Here is a 15,949-nt window from a genome sequence, read left to right as displayed (position 1 = left end):
ATTATTACGCACCAGTCTGCTGTTGTGTTCACTGCTGTCGGCCTCCGAAAACAAAGCCTCATTTCTGCTGTTCAATACTGAAGAAATTTGAACCTTTTAAAATGATGACAGATTACAAACTCTCAGCTGTGTCTGTAATCAAACCTCTGTAACTTTGCTTCACTTCAGCAGCATCAGGTCATGTTCACATGTTGATTCATGGTTTTCTTCAGTTTTTGATCGACTGCAGAATATTTTGAAGGTTATCTGCTATAAAAAGCCAGAAGAGGAAAATCTGCTTCATATGTTTCTGTTTGATCCTCAGTGACTTTGACACAAAGGCCTCTGCTGTGATGATCACACCTCTGATCAAGTCTCACAGTGTCAGCTTTGTTTTTATACATATGGATATGTGCTGATAAATGATCAGAATTATAATATTTCCCACTGTCTGCTGTGTGCCGTGACCTTTGACCTGCTAAAGACAGTCAGCTGTGGATTATTCATTGTTGTGTCTGATACTTAGAACTGTGAGGAAGAACACTACACAGTTAATCAGGGTCCCCTCTCTCTGAATCAGGAAAGGTGGGCAGGCCGCGTGTGGGCCGTGGGCCATACGTTGAGTATCACTGTTTGATGTGTGAACATTGCTCTGCTGCAGTCAATGGACTAAACCAGAGAAGAAGAAAACAGACTTTACCATGAAGATCCTCAGTGTGGATCAGTATAATATCAGCCTGATGTCTGCAGTTTAGTGTCAGCACAACTTTCACATCATATTCATCTCAGCACAACTAAAACATGCTGACTGACCTCAGAGTTTCAAGTCCACATCCTGGACTCTCCAGAAATCCACACAGATGCTTCACTCTTGAATCCTGCAGGTTGTAGTTGTAGCTCAGCTCCAGCTCTCTCAGATGGGAGGGGTTGGACTTCAGTGCTGCTGCCAGATAATCACAGCTGATCTCTGACAAACCACAGTCCCTCAATCTGTATAAAGAATGAAAGATGTAAGTTTATTAGACAAAGTGTGAGCTTTAAATCATTTAGTGTTTCATCATCTGTTCAGAGCTGAAGAAGGTTCAGAATGTAGAAGTTTAGAAAATGGAAACTCCAAACAGCTGAAGCCAACAGGAAGCAGCTTCAAACAAACACAACAAGAGAAAAAACTCTGAATGTTTCACATTAAAGTCGTACATTTATCATAAAAACAGGAAAAAGACCACAAGGCTTCACCTTTAAAGGTGAAGTGTGAAAGAAATGGACATATTTGAAGTCCAACACCTTTTTCCAGTCACATTATTAAAGCAGACAAACTACAAGCTCATTTTCATTCCAACAAGTCATCTTCTGACCTGGACTAACAACACTGGTCTCTATGTGCAGCAGGCTGTGAGACCAGTGCTCAGGGACCGTCTACAAAGTGCAACACTGAAAGAACATCACACACTAATTTGCTTCCAACACTTTCACACAAACATCTACTGCCATTATTGTCACCAAACTCTGTGGATCCTTTATTGCAAATTCAAATGGGATTCAAATGTTCAGACAAAAGAGTGTTATGAGGAAATATGATGAAATGTTGTGTATTAGGAGCAAGTTATTGAATCATTTTCCTCAGAAACCAAACAAAATGATTGACAGACATGTTTTTACAATCTCAGTGTTGGACTTGGATCAGCAGGATAAGCTGATGTTTAAAAGCATTTGAGTCTCGCTGTATGAGAGTCCAGTTAATACTCAATATTTATGGATGATGTTCTTTCAGTGTTGCACTTTGTAGACGCTCCCTGAGCCTCACAGCCAGCTGCACATGGATCAGCTGACATTACCCAGCATTAGAGGCGGGTGTAAAAAAATGGATTTTCCTATTTAAATGGTTTTAATTTGAATAAAGCGATGTTGATTCATTCAATCTTGAATCAATTTTTAATATAAATGTATTTTCCAGAATCTCAGGTTAAAGCTCCCAAAAGTATTTCAACAACAACCAAACAGATTGTTGGAGCTATTTGTTCTTATTTTTTATTATTTTGAAATTAGTTAAAGTTTGTTGTTAGTTTACTTATATTTTGGGGTTTATTTACAAGTTTATTTGTCGGTTAACATTTTGTTTCAATGTTTGTTTGATGTTACTTTGTTAAATTAGTCAGTAAGAGTTTTAGGGCCATTTAGTTTCTATAAATAAAGAGACTGGTATAGGACCAGCATGCACTGGGATGGGCCTATGGTTTTTTACCAGAGCAGGAGAAGCAGCAGAAAGTAACAAAAAAATGGATCTTGTTATTGCTTGCCAAACTGGATAAATAAACCATAAAAATGCAACTTTCAAGTTTGGACAGTGGACTTCTTTTGCCTGCGTACAAAATAGTATCTCAGTGCAGCAGTGGCTTGTGGACCTTTAATTGTGGGATGTTTGGTTAGTCAAACAAAAGGAATTGCCACTACATAAAGTAAAAAACCCGCCCGTGGACAAAGGAATAATCCTTCATTAATGGATATGTTGGATATATGGATTTCAAAGATTTCAAACTGGTGAGTGATAATATTGTTTAAGCCGTAAAGGAAAACGGTGAAGCTATTGGAGTTTAAAGACATTATTTCACTACAAGGATTGATGAACTGTGTTTTGATGTACTAAATTTGTGCATAATTCGATCACTAATTTAAACATGCCAACGCCCTCTGTGGAAATGTTTGTTCGCTGCAATCAGCAGGTAAATGGATGTCATGTTTCTGCTCTATGCTATGGATTCTCAGTGTGCTGTGCATCTTTATAATGTTTGAAATAATCCAAGAGGACAATAAAAATGTCGGATATTAAGAGTAAACAAGAGGATGACACTCAGATGCAAGCAGAGAAAAGAAGCATCAAATTTACACCAAAAGGTTTGGATTTGTATATAAAGACATGCCAAGAAAAGCAGAGTTCAATGTGTAAGCAAGCATCTAAGTATATGGGGAAAATTTCCGCTTTAATGACTTCACATGAGAACGTTACGGAAGTGTCTTCTGAATTTGGGAAGTTTATTAAATGCTATCAAGATGCAAACGCTTTGCAAGAATCCTTTTTAAGTTTGCCACTGCCAGAAGATGAAGTGAAAAGGCAAAGCGCACATTTTTAGTCTAAGGTGACAGCATTCTCTGTTTTTATGGACAAAGTAAAGGTTTGGTTGCAGGAAACAGGCGAGCTGTATATTGAACAAAGCAATACTGTTCTTAATGATCAAGCTGTTGAAAGTTTGGATGAAATAAATCCTGAAGACAGTGTCTCTAATATCTCAAGTGTAAAGCCACCTTCAAAAACCTTGTCACAGCAAAGTCGAATTTCATCAACATCTTCCGCACGCATTAAAGCTGCGGCTGACAAAGCAGCGCTCATGGAGCGACTCGCTACATTAAAGAAAAAACATTCTATTGAAGCGCAAGAGGAAAAACTGAGAAAAGAAAAGGAGAAATTATCCTTGGAAACAGAGCTGGCAGCAATCAATGCAAAGCTTCGTGTCTTAAAAATAAACTCAGTTTGTAGCTCTGAGCGTTCTGATGGAATGAACTCTTATTTTGAAAGAGGGCACGTACAAGAAGCGCCTAGTTTAAATCCTTGTGCTGATACATTTGTTCCGGCAGAAAGAGATTACTCTGGTACAAATTCTGCATCTGAATCACAAGTAATCATACCTAGACAAAGTCAAAACCAACATCAGGTGGATGATTCAGCTCAAGTGACGCAGCAAACACAGCCTCAGTCTCCTACTTTGACTGAGAATAGCACGAAGGAGATTGTCAATATTATGCAAAAACTAAATGACATCACTACTGTGCTTGTAAAACAAAATGTATCTTCTGTCCTCCCAGCCAGAAACATCCCTATGTTTGATGGAGACCCTTTACAGTACAGATCATTTATGAATGCCTTTGAAAATGGAGTGGAAGCTAAAACTGATAACTGGAGCGACTGTTTGCATTTTTTAGAGCAGTTCACTAGGGGGCAGCCTAAAGTCTTGGTGCATAGTTGTCAGCATTTACCTCCTGAGCAGGGCTATTCCACAGCCAAATATCTTCTTGAAGAACATTTTGGGAACGAAAATAAAATTGCCTCTGCATATATGGAGAGGATTGTGAGTTGGGCACCTATTAAAAGTGAGGATGTGAAAGGTCTACAGTCATTCTCTCTTTTTCTTCAAGGATGTTTGAATCTAACACAGCAAGTTGTTTATATGAAGGAGTTGGATTTGCCCTCAAATATGAGAATGATTGTTATGAAACTTCCATACAAATTGAGGGAAAAATGGAGAGTTGTTGCCTATGAACTACAGGAACAAAATGGTCACAGAGCAGTGTTCACTGATCTGGTTGCCTTCAATATAAAACAGGTGAAAGTAGCATCAGATCCAGTGTTTGGCAACATCCAAGACTCACAATCTGGAAGCAGCTTTAAAGTTTCAAGTTCCACCAAGCAAAGAAATAAGGGAAGTAGTTTTGCCACTAATGTCAGTACAGTTCCAGGAGTCAAAGCTCAATCAACTGGAAGCAGAACAAATTCCACTGTTCTGCATAGTTGTTTGTTTTGTTCACACAGCAATCATTTACTAGAGAATTGTAAGCGGTTTAAAGCTAAAATGCATCGGGATAAGTTGACTTTTATCAAGGAAAGGGGAATTTGTTTTGGTTGTTTAAAAGTTGGTCACACAAGCAAAGACTGTAGGAGTCGTTTGGATTGCAACGTGTGTCACCAAAAGCACTCAGGGGTTCTTCATATAAAGCGAAAAGATCCAGGTGCACCCTCAGAACAAGCTCAACAGATGACAAGCTCTAATGTCAACTTTTCAACGGCAACCACTCAGACATGTGGGCATATTGGGACCGGTCATGAAGTTGATGCAGTTTTTCCTATAGTTCCAGTTCAAGTTAAGAGCCAAAAGAGCAATAAAATCGTGCAAACCTATGCGTTTTTTGATCCTGGAAGTTCAGGTACATTCTGTACAGAAACCCTGGCAAAAAGACTGAATCTAAAAGGTAAAAAGACCAATATCCTTTTGAGAACAATGAGTCAAGATAGGATTGTTAGTGCACAAGTTCTGTCTGGTTTGGAAGCAAATGATTTCATGCCGTTGCCAGATGTTTTGACTCAAAAGACCATGCCAGTTTCTACAGTCAATATTCCCCAGCAAGGCGACATCAATCAGTGGCCTCATCTTAAACCTGTTAAACTTCACAACATTGATGCAGAGGTGGAGCTACTGATAGGCACTGATGCTTCCAATGTTTTAGAGCCATGGAAGGTGATAAACAGTGTGGAGGGTGGACCTTATGCTGTAAAAACAAAAGTTGGCTGGGTCATAAATGGTCCCTTGTGCACTGGAAGTAACAGTGGAAATAAAAACAACCGCACTGCTGTAACAGCCAATAGGATTTCTGTTGAGCGTCTTGAAGAAATGTTGATTAAACAGTACAATCTTGATTTTAATGAAAGATCCTCAGAGGAGCAGACTGAAATGTCCAGAGAGGATATGTGTTTCATGGATATTGTTAGTAGTTCAATAAAACCTATTGGAAATCATTATCACATTGATTTGCCTTTCAGGAGAGAAGGTCCCAGCTTGCCAAATAACCTCTGTGTCGCAGAGCAGCGTCTCCAGAGTCTCAGACGGAGATTTGAAAAGGATGCTCATTATAAGGATGAATACACTGAATGTGTAAACAACATGCTTGAACAAGGATATGCCGAGCTTGTGTCTGCAGATGAGTTGCACAAAGATGATGGAAAGGTGTGGTACATCCCTCATCACTCATCACGGAGTGTATCATCCCACAAAGGGCAAGTTAAGAGTTGTATTTGACTGTGGAACAACTTACAAAGGAGCATCATTGAACAGCCAGCTTCTACAGGGACCTGATCTCACAAGCTCGCTGGTTGGAGTTCTGATCAGATTTAGACAAGAGCCTGTTGCATTAATGGCAGACATTGATTCCATGTTTCACCAAGTTCACGTCTCAGAAAAACACGTCAACTTTCTCCGTTTCCTTTGGTGGCAACAAGGCGACACTACAAGGTCTGCACAGGAATACCGGATGAAGGTGCATTTGTTTCTTCGCCAAGCTGTGCAAATTATGCTCTACAGAGAACTGCAGATGATAATGCACAACAGTTTCCAGCTGAAGTGGTTGATACAGTCAAAAGAAACTATTATGTGGATGATGGTTTGAAATCTGTTGCTTCAGAAGAGGAGGCAGTGCACATGGTGAAGAGGCTGACAGATATCTGCGCTAAAGGAGGATTTAAGCTTTCAAAATGGATCAGCAACAGTCGCACAGTGCTCATGTCAATCCCAGAGGAAAGAAGAGCAAAGGAAATTAAGGCTCTGGATTTGGACGCAGATCAACTTCCAGTTGAGAGAGCACTGGGTTTACAGTGGTGCATAGAAACAGACAAGTTCCGGTTCAGAACCTCCCTGCAGGACCGTCCAACAACCAGAAGGGGCATTTTGTCTGTGGTCAGCTCACTGTATGATCCTTTGGGAATCTTGTCTCCCTTCAGTATGCCAGCTAAACTGTTGTTACAAGAGCTTTGCCGACAAAATTTGAAGTGGGATGAAGTTACTCCCCACTCACTTTCCCAGCGGTGGCATGATTGGCTGGAGGATCTCCAGCTGATTTCAAAGTTCAAAGTGGAACGTTGCATTAAACCAAGTTGCTTTGGAAGACCAGATAAGGCACAACTTCATCATTTTTCTGATGCAAGTCAAGATGGTTATGGAACAGTGTCATATTTAAAGTTGGAAAAGAATAACATCAAACATGTTGCTTTTATCCTGGGGAAGGCTAGAGTTGCTCCTCTCAAGCAACCTACAATTCCCAGACTGGAATTGACGACTGCAGTTCTTGCAGTTTGAGTGAATATGCTTCTGCAAACAGAGCTGCAGGTAAGGTTGGAAAAATCAGTTTTTTGGACTGATAGTACAACAGTACTGAAATACATTTCCAATGAAACCCGAAGATTTAATACTTTTGTTGCAAACAGAATTGCTGTCATTCAAGAAGCAACAGATGTGAATCAGTGGAGATATGTTTCTTTCAAGGAGAATCCTGCAGATGATGCATCCAGAGGAATGAGTGCTGGGGATTTCCTCAAATGTAGAAGATGGATAAAAGGGCCAGAATTTCTCTATAAGTCAGAAAAGGAATGGCCTAAACTGGATGTGGAGTACAGTGTAATTTCTGCAGATGACCCAGAGGTCAAAAAGGACCTGACAATGAATGTCATTGTGAAGGAATTACAAAATCCTACCAACTATCTTATCCATTACTTCTCGTCTTGGGCAAAACTTAAAATCTCTGTAGCCTGGCTTTTAAAGCTGAAAGAGGCCTTGGTGTTGCTGGCGCAGAAGAGGACAGAGTTGCTTGCTGCAGGTTTGAATAAGAATGATCTGGAAAGTCAGTAAGAAGTGGAGATAAGAATGGGAAGATTTAGGACCACTTTGAAGAAAGGAAATCTGACTTCAGAAGATTTAGCAAAGGCAGAACAAGCTATTATTCAATATGCACAACAACGAAATGGCTTTAATCAGCAATGGCCTCAAAGGAGTCTCCAAGGGAAGTTGTCTTTACAAACTTGATCCAGTGTTGGATTCAGGAATCCTCAGAGTGGGTGGCCGATTGAATAAAACAGCCATGCCTATGGAAGTAAAGCATCCTGCAATTTTGACAAAAGATATGCACGTGTCAACACTGATTTTACGCCATATCCATCAAAGGTTGGGACATGCAGGAAGAGCACACATGCTGTCAAAACTAAGACAAAAATACTGGATATTAAATGCAAATTCTGCTGCCAGGAAAATCATCTCTCGTTGTATCACTTGTATCACTTGTATCACGTGTAGACGCAACAGAGGAAAGTTTGTTGAACAAAAGGTGGCGGATCTGGCTGAAGAGAGAGTCCTGCCAGACACAGCTCCATTCACAAATGTTGGAGTGGACTATTTTGGACCTATAAGTGTTAAAAGAGGACGAAGTCTCCTTAAAAGGTATGGAGTTCTTTTTACTTGTTTCACCAGTCGTGCAGTACATCTGGAGATTGCATGTACACTTGATACAGACTCCTGTATAAATGCTGTGCGGAGGTTCATCTGTAGACGAGGCCCAGTTTCGACCATCAGATCTGATAATGCTACAAATTTTGTTGGGGCGAATCGAGAGTTGAAAGAAAGTTTGAATGAGCTGAACCATGCTAAAATTCAAAAGGCTTTTGTTCAGGATGGCATGAAATGGAACGTTAACATCCCAGCAGCTTCTCACCCAGGCGGTGTGTGGGAGCGCCTTATTCATTCAATAAAGAGTATTTTAGCCTCAGTTCTCAAAGAACAAGTTTTGGATGATGAAGGACTCCAAACAGTCTTCTGTGAGGTTGAAGCTATATTGAACGACAGACCCATTACCAGAGTTTCAGATGACTCAAATGATCTTGAAGCACTGACACCCAATCACTTGTTGTTGCTGAAAAATAAACCAGTTTTACCACCAGGACTGTTTGATCCAAGTGATCTGCATGTCAGAAAAAGGTGGAAACAGATACAGTACATGGCAGAGTTGTTCTGGAAGAGATGGCTTTCTGAGTACCTACCTCTGATGCAAGAAAGACAAAAATGGATGAGGACTAAAAGATGTCTTATACCTGGAGATGTTGTTTTAATTGCAGACGCTATAGTTCCAAGAGGATCGTGGATGATGGCAAAAGTCTTAAGTGTAAACCAGGGTGCAAAACGCTTGGTGCGTTCTGTGAGACTACAAACAAAGACCAGTGTTTTGGAAAGGCCAGTGACAAAACTTATTTTGCTACTGGAAGCCTCATCGTGAAGAAGATCATTAACAAAGATTAAGGACCTGCTTAAGAGAATAGTTCCTCCTTTTGGGACTTTAAAGTAATTGTGATTGTATGCACAATTAGGGGCCGGAGTGTTGGAGCTATTTGTTCTTATTTTTTATTGTTTTGAAATTAGTTAAAGTTTGTTGTTAGTTTACTTAGATTTTGGTTTTTTTTACAAGTTTATTTGTCGGTTAACATTTTGTTTCAATGTTTGTTTGATGTTACTTTGTTAAATTAGTCAGTAAGAGCTGTAGGGCCATTTTGTTTCTATAAATAAAGAGACTGGTATAGGACCAGCATGCACTGGGGTGGGCCTATGGTTTTTTACCAGAGCAGGAGAAGCAGCAGGGAGTAACAAAAAAATGGATCTTGTTATTGCTTGCCAAACTGGATAAATAAACCATAAAAATGCAACTTTCAAGTTGGACAGTGGACTTCTTTTGCCTGCGTATAAAATAGTATCTCAGTGCAGCAGTGGCTTGTAGACCTTTAATTGTGGGATGTTTGGTTTGTCAAACAAAAGGAATTGCCACTACACAGATAATACAGAAAATGAGAGCGGCTAAACGCACAAAGATGGAAACACAAAGCGTGGATTGTTCACTCGACGGCACGGACACGGACACGCCGTCGGGGCTGAAAGTGGACAGCTCACAGATCCTGAAGCTGCAGGTTTCATCTGTCTCCAACCAAAACTGAGTGAACCAGCAGCAAAAGAAGATCCAAACTACGCTTTACGTTTGATGAACATCGTCATGAATTCTCTCTGACTTTGACGTTTACTTCCTGCACAGCTCTCTTTCTCAGTGTACTTCAAGAACAGTTTACCTTCAAAAATCTGTTTTCTGCATTATTCACAGCTTATTACGCACCAGTCTGCTGTTGTGTTCACTGCTGTCGGCCTCCGAAAACAAAGCCTCATTTCTGCTGTTCAATACTGAAGAAGTTTAAACCTTTTAAAATGATGACAGATTACAAACTCTCAGCTGTGTCTGTAACCAAACCTCTGTAACTTTGCTTCACTTCAGCAGCATCAGGTCATGTTCACATGTTGATTCATGGTTTGCTTCAGTTTTTGATCGACTGCAGAATATTTTGAAGGTTATCTGCTATAAAAAGCCAGAAGAGGAAACTCTGCTTCATGTGTTTCTGTTTGATCCTCAGTGACTTTGACACAAAGGCCTCTGCTGTGATGATCACACCTCTGATCAAGTCTCACAGTGTCAGCTTTGTTTTTATACATATGGATATGTGCTGATAAATGATCAGAATTATAATATTTCCCACTGTCTGCTGTGTGCCGTGACCTTTGACCTGCTAAAGACAGTCAGCTGTGGATTATTTATTGTTGTGTGTGATACTTAGAACTGTGAGGAAGAACACTACACAGTTAATCAGGGTCCCCTCTCTCTGAATCAGGAAAGGTGGGAAGGCCGCGTGTGGGCCGCGGGCCATACGTTGAGTATCACTGTTTGAAATATGAACATTGTTCTGCTGCAGTCAATGGACTAAACCAGAGAAGAAGAAAACAGACTTTACCATGAAGATCCTCAGTGTGGATCATGTATAATATCAGCCTGATGTCTGCAGTTTAGTGTCAGCACAACTTTCACATCATATTCATCTCAGCACAACTAAAACATGCTGACTGACCTCAGAGTTTCAAGTCCACATCCTGGACTCTCCAGGAAACCACACAGATGCTTCACTCCTGGATCCTGCAGCTTGTTGTAGCTCAGGTCCAGCTCTCTCAGATGGGAGGGGTTGGACTTCAGCGCTGCTGCCAGATAATCACAGCTGATCTTTGACAAACCACAGTCCCTCAATCTGTATAAAGAATGAAAGATCTAAGTTTATTAGACAAAGTGTGAGCTCGAAATCATTCAGTGTTTCATCATCTGTTCAGAGCTGAAGAAGGTTCAGAATGTAGAAGTTTAGAAAATGGAAACTCCAAACAGCTGAAGCCAACAGGAAGCAGCTTCAAACAAACACAACAAGAGAAAAAACTCTGAATGTTTCACATTAAAGTCATACATTTATCATAAAAACAGGAAAAAGACTTGAAAAAGTCGTGTTTTTCCTTCCAGGAACCACAAGGCTTCACTTTTAAAGGTGAAGTGTGAAAGAAATGGACATATTTGAAGTCCAACACCTTTTTCCAGTCACATTATTAAAGCAGACAAACTACAAGCTCATTTTCATTCCAACAAGTCATCTTCTGACCTGGACTAACAACACTGGTCTCTATGTGCAGCTGGCTGTGAGACCAGTGCTCAGAGACCGTCTACAAAGTGCAATACTGAAAGAACATCACACACTAGCTGTTTCCCAAAACGTCGGCTGCATTCTTCGGAGGACCCGGTCTTGGCGGTCTACGTGGGTCAGACTGAAAAGGCTGGAAGTGCGAGGCTTTGAAACGGTATGGTCTAGCGTTCAGATTTGCGTCACCACTATCTCGATGGAGTTTAATAAACTCGGCCGTCTGCTCCTTGCTATCTAAAATATAACAGGACACTGGCGTAAATTCTCGACTGTCTCACACTTCTGTTTAATCAGTTTTCTGTTTACCGTTTATTCAGCTGTGTGAAAATCCCGGAGGAACCCACCCGATGGATTAATAAAGTTTTATTTAATCTAATAACTTTCTCAGCCAAACCGATTTACTCCGGAAAGAAATAAAACTACGAAGAAAGGCAAACAATTACTTTTTTAAGTTATCCGAGTGACTTATATGTCATGTTTAACCTGAGTAGGGATGGGTACCGGTATCCGGTGCCATGATGGCACCGGTTCTGACATAAACGGTAGTAACCAGACCGAAAAGCAGTGCACATTTTGGTGCTTTATTTCGGTGCTTTTTTTCCTGAGCTGTGATACACTTTAGATTCTAGCCAATCATTTTACGTTTCCGAGGATAGTAGGCAGGTCCAGGTACGTACGTTCTTTTAGAGCAGAGCTACAGATTAAAAATGCCCAAGGTGAAGCGGTCAAAAGTCTGGCTGTACTTCACAGCAAAATATGCAAACTCAGCAGCCTGCAACAAGTGCTTTAAGCTGATACTGTCAAAGGAGGTAACACCTCGAATCTGATGAAACACCTGGCGACGCATAGCGTTTTTTTTAAAAGCCAAAAAATGCGCCGTATTTTAAAACTTGCTGTGAGACCTCACACCGAGCACATCTACTGCGGGTGTGGTGCCTGTTATCGGACCCGGAGTTAGCAACATCCCCCAAAAACCCGAAGAGGAGAGTCCTGGCCCCTAGCCCTGCCAGCGTAGCAGAAATGATGATGGATGATGATGGCAGCAGCAGCCGTTCTTCTCTGCGTGAGTAGCTTAATGTTGTTCGTGTGTAATTTACGTTGAGTAGGCTAACCACGTTATTACATTAATGCATGTAAGGTAGTGATGGGATTTCCGGCTCTTTTTAGAGATCCGGCTCTTTCGGCTCGGCTCACTAAAACGAGCCGGCTCTTTCAGCTCCGAACCGGCTCTTCAGGTTGTTTTGTTGCTTTAATTAATTTATCATTAACAATAATATAAAATTATGCACAAAAGGAATTACTAATGTAAAAAAAGTGGTTTTATTTATATATGTTTATATATGGCCCCTAGAGACAAAGCACGTACAAACTCTAAAGCATATACAAACTCCAAAAAGCACATACAAACTCCAAAACAGAGCTACCCAGATCACTTAAATTACACAATTGAAAGCATGTGTGTATTGTTTGTGTATTTATAGACAAGCACTCATATTTATTCAAATAATTTAAAAAAAAAGTTCATTTACCTGTTACTACCACACACCAAATCCAGTTGTTGATACTTCCTGGCTTGTGTAACCACTAGGTAACAAAAGCTCAACACTGCGCCCTAGCATCCTGGAGCACTTCTGTTGTCTTTTATACGTGCTTTTGAGTTTTTACGTGTCATATGGGCCTGCATGATCTCTGAATCCTTTATCATCTGCAACTGAAAATAGTAGATGATTACTATACCTTTCTAATGTGACGTTGTTGTCCCTGGCTCTCTTTCTCTCTGGCTCTATTCCTGTGCTACTGTGAGTGTAACTAACGCCCCTCCCCCCTCTGCCCAGCGCAAAGTACAGGACTCGCGTGTGGAGTTTAGTGGAAAAAAGGGCGAGAGAGAGGGTGAGAGAAAGAAAAAAAAAACCTCACGGCTCCCAATAAGGAGCCGGCTCGCGTCGTTCACTTCAAAGAGCCGACTCTAAGAGCCATTTCGTTCGCGAACGACCCATCACTAATGTAAGGTGAACTAGCAAACACCGTCGTAGTTACATGTGGCTGTCTTCTTGTTTGATGGCAGATACTCCCTTCACCCTGGCCAAAAAGGCTAAAATGACCAAAGAAAAAGTGGAAAACAGCTAAACATGAGAGGTTTTTGGACAAAGTTTGTTTTTTCCATTGTTTAAGCACTGCTTCCAGCCAAGAGTGATACCATATATGCCCCATAGCTGCAGAAAAGGCTAACATTGTTTTCTTTTTACAAAAAAACAGCTGAACATAAGAGGTTTTTGGACCAATTTTGTGTTCTCCATTCTTTAAGCACCGGCACCGGTTTGAGCACCGTTTAAGCACATGCACCGTTTCAAAAGTACCGGTTTGGCACCGGTATCGGATAAAACCTAAACGATACCCATCCCTAAACCTGAGTAGCGAAAGAGCGGGGTTCTGAAAACGATGAAGCCGGGAGTCCGCTGCTCTCGCCGGCTGGAGTGACCATTGAACCCCCTGGCTTGCTATCGTGCGGGTGGGGAACAGACGTCTCCGAAAACGTCGGAACACTTTTGCAAATATGGGATGTCTTGATAAACCAAGCAGATATTTGTTATTTACACAGCTACTTTCTCGCCTGAAAATATGTTAAAAGTTTATTTTGTGACCCAGAAAGATTAATAAGAGTTATTTTAAAACTTAGTAGCAGCCGCCATTGTTGGCAGCTGAAATTTAGCTGGGCCGCGCTATGAATTCTGGGATATGGTGGGCCACGAAGGACACACCAGACCCATCCTTTAAATTCGGGGAAATGAAGGACGCATTTGTCGGCCGCATTTCAAAGAGTCGACGAATACGGACAGCCTTCGTCGCCTGGCTGTGACGTAATCGGTCTTCAAATGCGGCCTCCGGAGGATGCAGCCGACGTTTTGGGAAACAGCTACTAATTTGCTTCCATCATCCAACCTGAAGAGGAAACAGAGATGGCTCCCCTTCAAAGTAAAAGCTGCTCCTTTTGGACACAGTATCAAAGAAAGTCTACAGTATAACATAGAAAAGACAGAACAAAGTTTTGGTTGTTTTTAAATTGTGCAGAAATGAAACTACACTAAGCTCAATTATGTGACAGACATTTCATCCCATGTCAGTTTGGCCTCATCCTGGGCCGGATTATCCAGCACACACTCTGACCACAGGCCCAGGGGCCACGCACAGCTGGGCTCCATCCAAGAGACAGGAAACAAACCAACACAATAATAAAAAGCACCATGTGATCTTCTTACATCTCCAAGACAAACATAGTAAAAACATGAGCATATTTGTTTCCTGATAAAATGATGTGACAGGTAGAACAGAGTAAAGTGGTGGTGTTACAGCCTTTCTCCCCTCTGCTGCCGAGGCTGTTAGTCTCTCCCAAACTCAGCTACAGGACTTCCAAATGAATGAAAGCAGCAGAAGTGGCTTTACAAATGAAAGAGGAAGAGGAGAAGAAGAGGAGAGGGAGGCCACCCTGACCATCACTCCAGCTGAAAACATGAAAACATCACACTTCCATTAAAGTTGGTGAGGAAATGTTGAGCAGGATGAGCTGCTGACTAATCTGGAGGCTGTAGCAGCAGCTCACAGTCACAGTGGATTTCCACTCATGAAAAAGCTCTGGCTGCTTCATTTCTCATCTCATATCAGAGACTTTAATGCTTCACTGAAGCTGTACTGTGATGCTTCCATATTCCAGTGAGGCCTCCATAATGATTTCAGCTGTTCTGTGCACACACTGTGTGCCCTGTATGGCTCAAAGTCTCTGCCGCCTGTTTTTATCTGCTATCATCAGAGCTTCATCATCCTCATTCACATCCCTCACACTATCTACAGCCTCATCATCACTGACTTCATCTTCACTGACTGATGGAGCACAACATGAACCTGTGGAGGCTGAAACACTGTCCTGTCAAACATCTCCCCGTCACCACTCCACTTCTGTCAGCCTTTAAAGGAACCCTGCTCAAGTCTGTCACTTCTATTTGGAGCCAAAAGAGGTTAAAGATTATGCCACTACATTCTTGTCTAGAAAATATTAAAAGTGTATTTGGTGATACACAAAAAAGGGTAAAGTTTAAGTATAGTTTGGGTCCACACATGTCCAAACCCTGGTGTGTAGGCCTACTTAGTATTGAGAAAAGCCCACTAAAAGAATGCCCACCAGACCAAAGCAATGGTTTTGACTTGATCAGCATTAACCCCGCCCCCTGACTTTGATGGGTGAAGCTGACAAATAAAATGTATTTATGAACACCGATGCAGGGCCAGGAGTAGCAATGTGAATTAAATAAATACATCATTAAATAATTCATTAAATGTGTCAGTAAAATAATTAAAATAGAAAACAAACCAATAATTGATTAAATATGTAATTAACTAATTAGAATTGTACATAAATAAATAATGAATTATTTTAAATGAAATTAACTGATAATTCATTATCAATATATTTTTTTAATTAATTATGTACATTTTTAATTAATTACTGAAATAAATAATTCATTAGTGATGTATTTATTTAATACAACCATAAAATTATTGCTAGTTTACTCAAAATAATTTTGAGTAAACTCATAATTTAACCTTTAATCAATATTAAAGGTTAAATTATGATAATAAATACATGCAACTATAACTGATGACATAAGAATTTGGATTTTTTAAGCTAAAGCGAAGGTGCTGACTCACTTGGCATGTTACTCTCAAATCCTCCCTTATAACAATAACATAATTACACTTTAGCCACAAGAGGGCAGCAGCATTTATACAAGTCACGTGTATATAAAGGTACAGTGATTATATTACAGTGATTTTGACAAAAACGAA

At 40.6% G+C, this 15,949-nt stretch overlaps 2 protein-coding genes, 1 long non-coding RNA gene and 1 pseudogene across 13 annotated transcripts in view; 2 read left to right on the top strand and 2 right to left on the bottom strand.

Moving 5' to 3' along the window:
- Window positions 1-15,949, bottom strand: part of LOC146523567 (NACHT, LRR and PYD domains-containing protein 12-like) — a 58,135-nt gene that overhangs the window by 19,811 nt on the left and 22,375 nt on the right. For 5 of the 8 annotated variants that reach the window (XM_085151184.1, XM_085151192.1, XM_085151219.1 and 2 more), the window contains 2 exons: window positions 10,502-10,675; window positions 793-969 (listed from right to left, as the gene is read on the bottom strand). The exons of 1 other annotated variant lie outside the window; for it this stretch is intronic. In XM_085151184.1, coding sequence (XP_085007310.1) covers window positions 793-969; window positions 10,502-10,675 — 351 coding nt within the window. Of the gene's footprint in view, window positions 1-792; window positions 10,676-15,949 lie in introns of those variants that run through there. 2 more of the 8 variants (XM_085151203.1, XM_085151247.1) reach the window with 2 other exon arrangements.
- LOC146523568 (protein NLRC3-like) overlaps window positions 1-15,949 on the bottom strand; it is a 78,774-nt gene that overhangs the window by 40,465 nt on the left and 22,360 nt on the right. The window lies entirely within an intron of this gene.
- On the top strand, window positions 2,793-5,822 carry LOC146523570 (uncharacterized; annotated as a pseudogene).
- Window positions 11,595-13,427, top strand: LOC146523569 (uncharacterized). The gene is made up of 2 exons (XR_014872434.1): window positions 11,595-12,248; window positions 13,120-13,427. It is a non-coding gene; the product is annotated as an uncharacterized LOC146523569 (long non-coding RNA).

This window comes from Neolamprologus multifasciatus, chromosome 3 (genome assembly GCF_963576455.1).
Source record: "Neolamprologus multifasciatus chromosome 3, fNeoMul1.2, whole genome shotgun sequence".
Classification (NCBI taxonomy): Eukaryota; Metazoa; Chordata; class Actinopteri; order Cichliformes; family Cichlidae; genus Neolamprologus; species Neolamprologus multifasciatus.
This window is presented reverse-complemented; position numbering and strand designations above follow the sequence as displayed.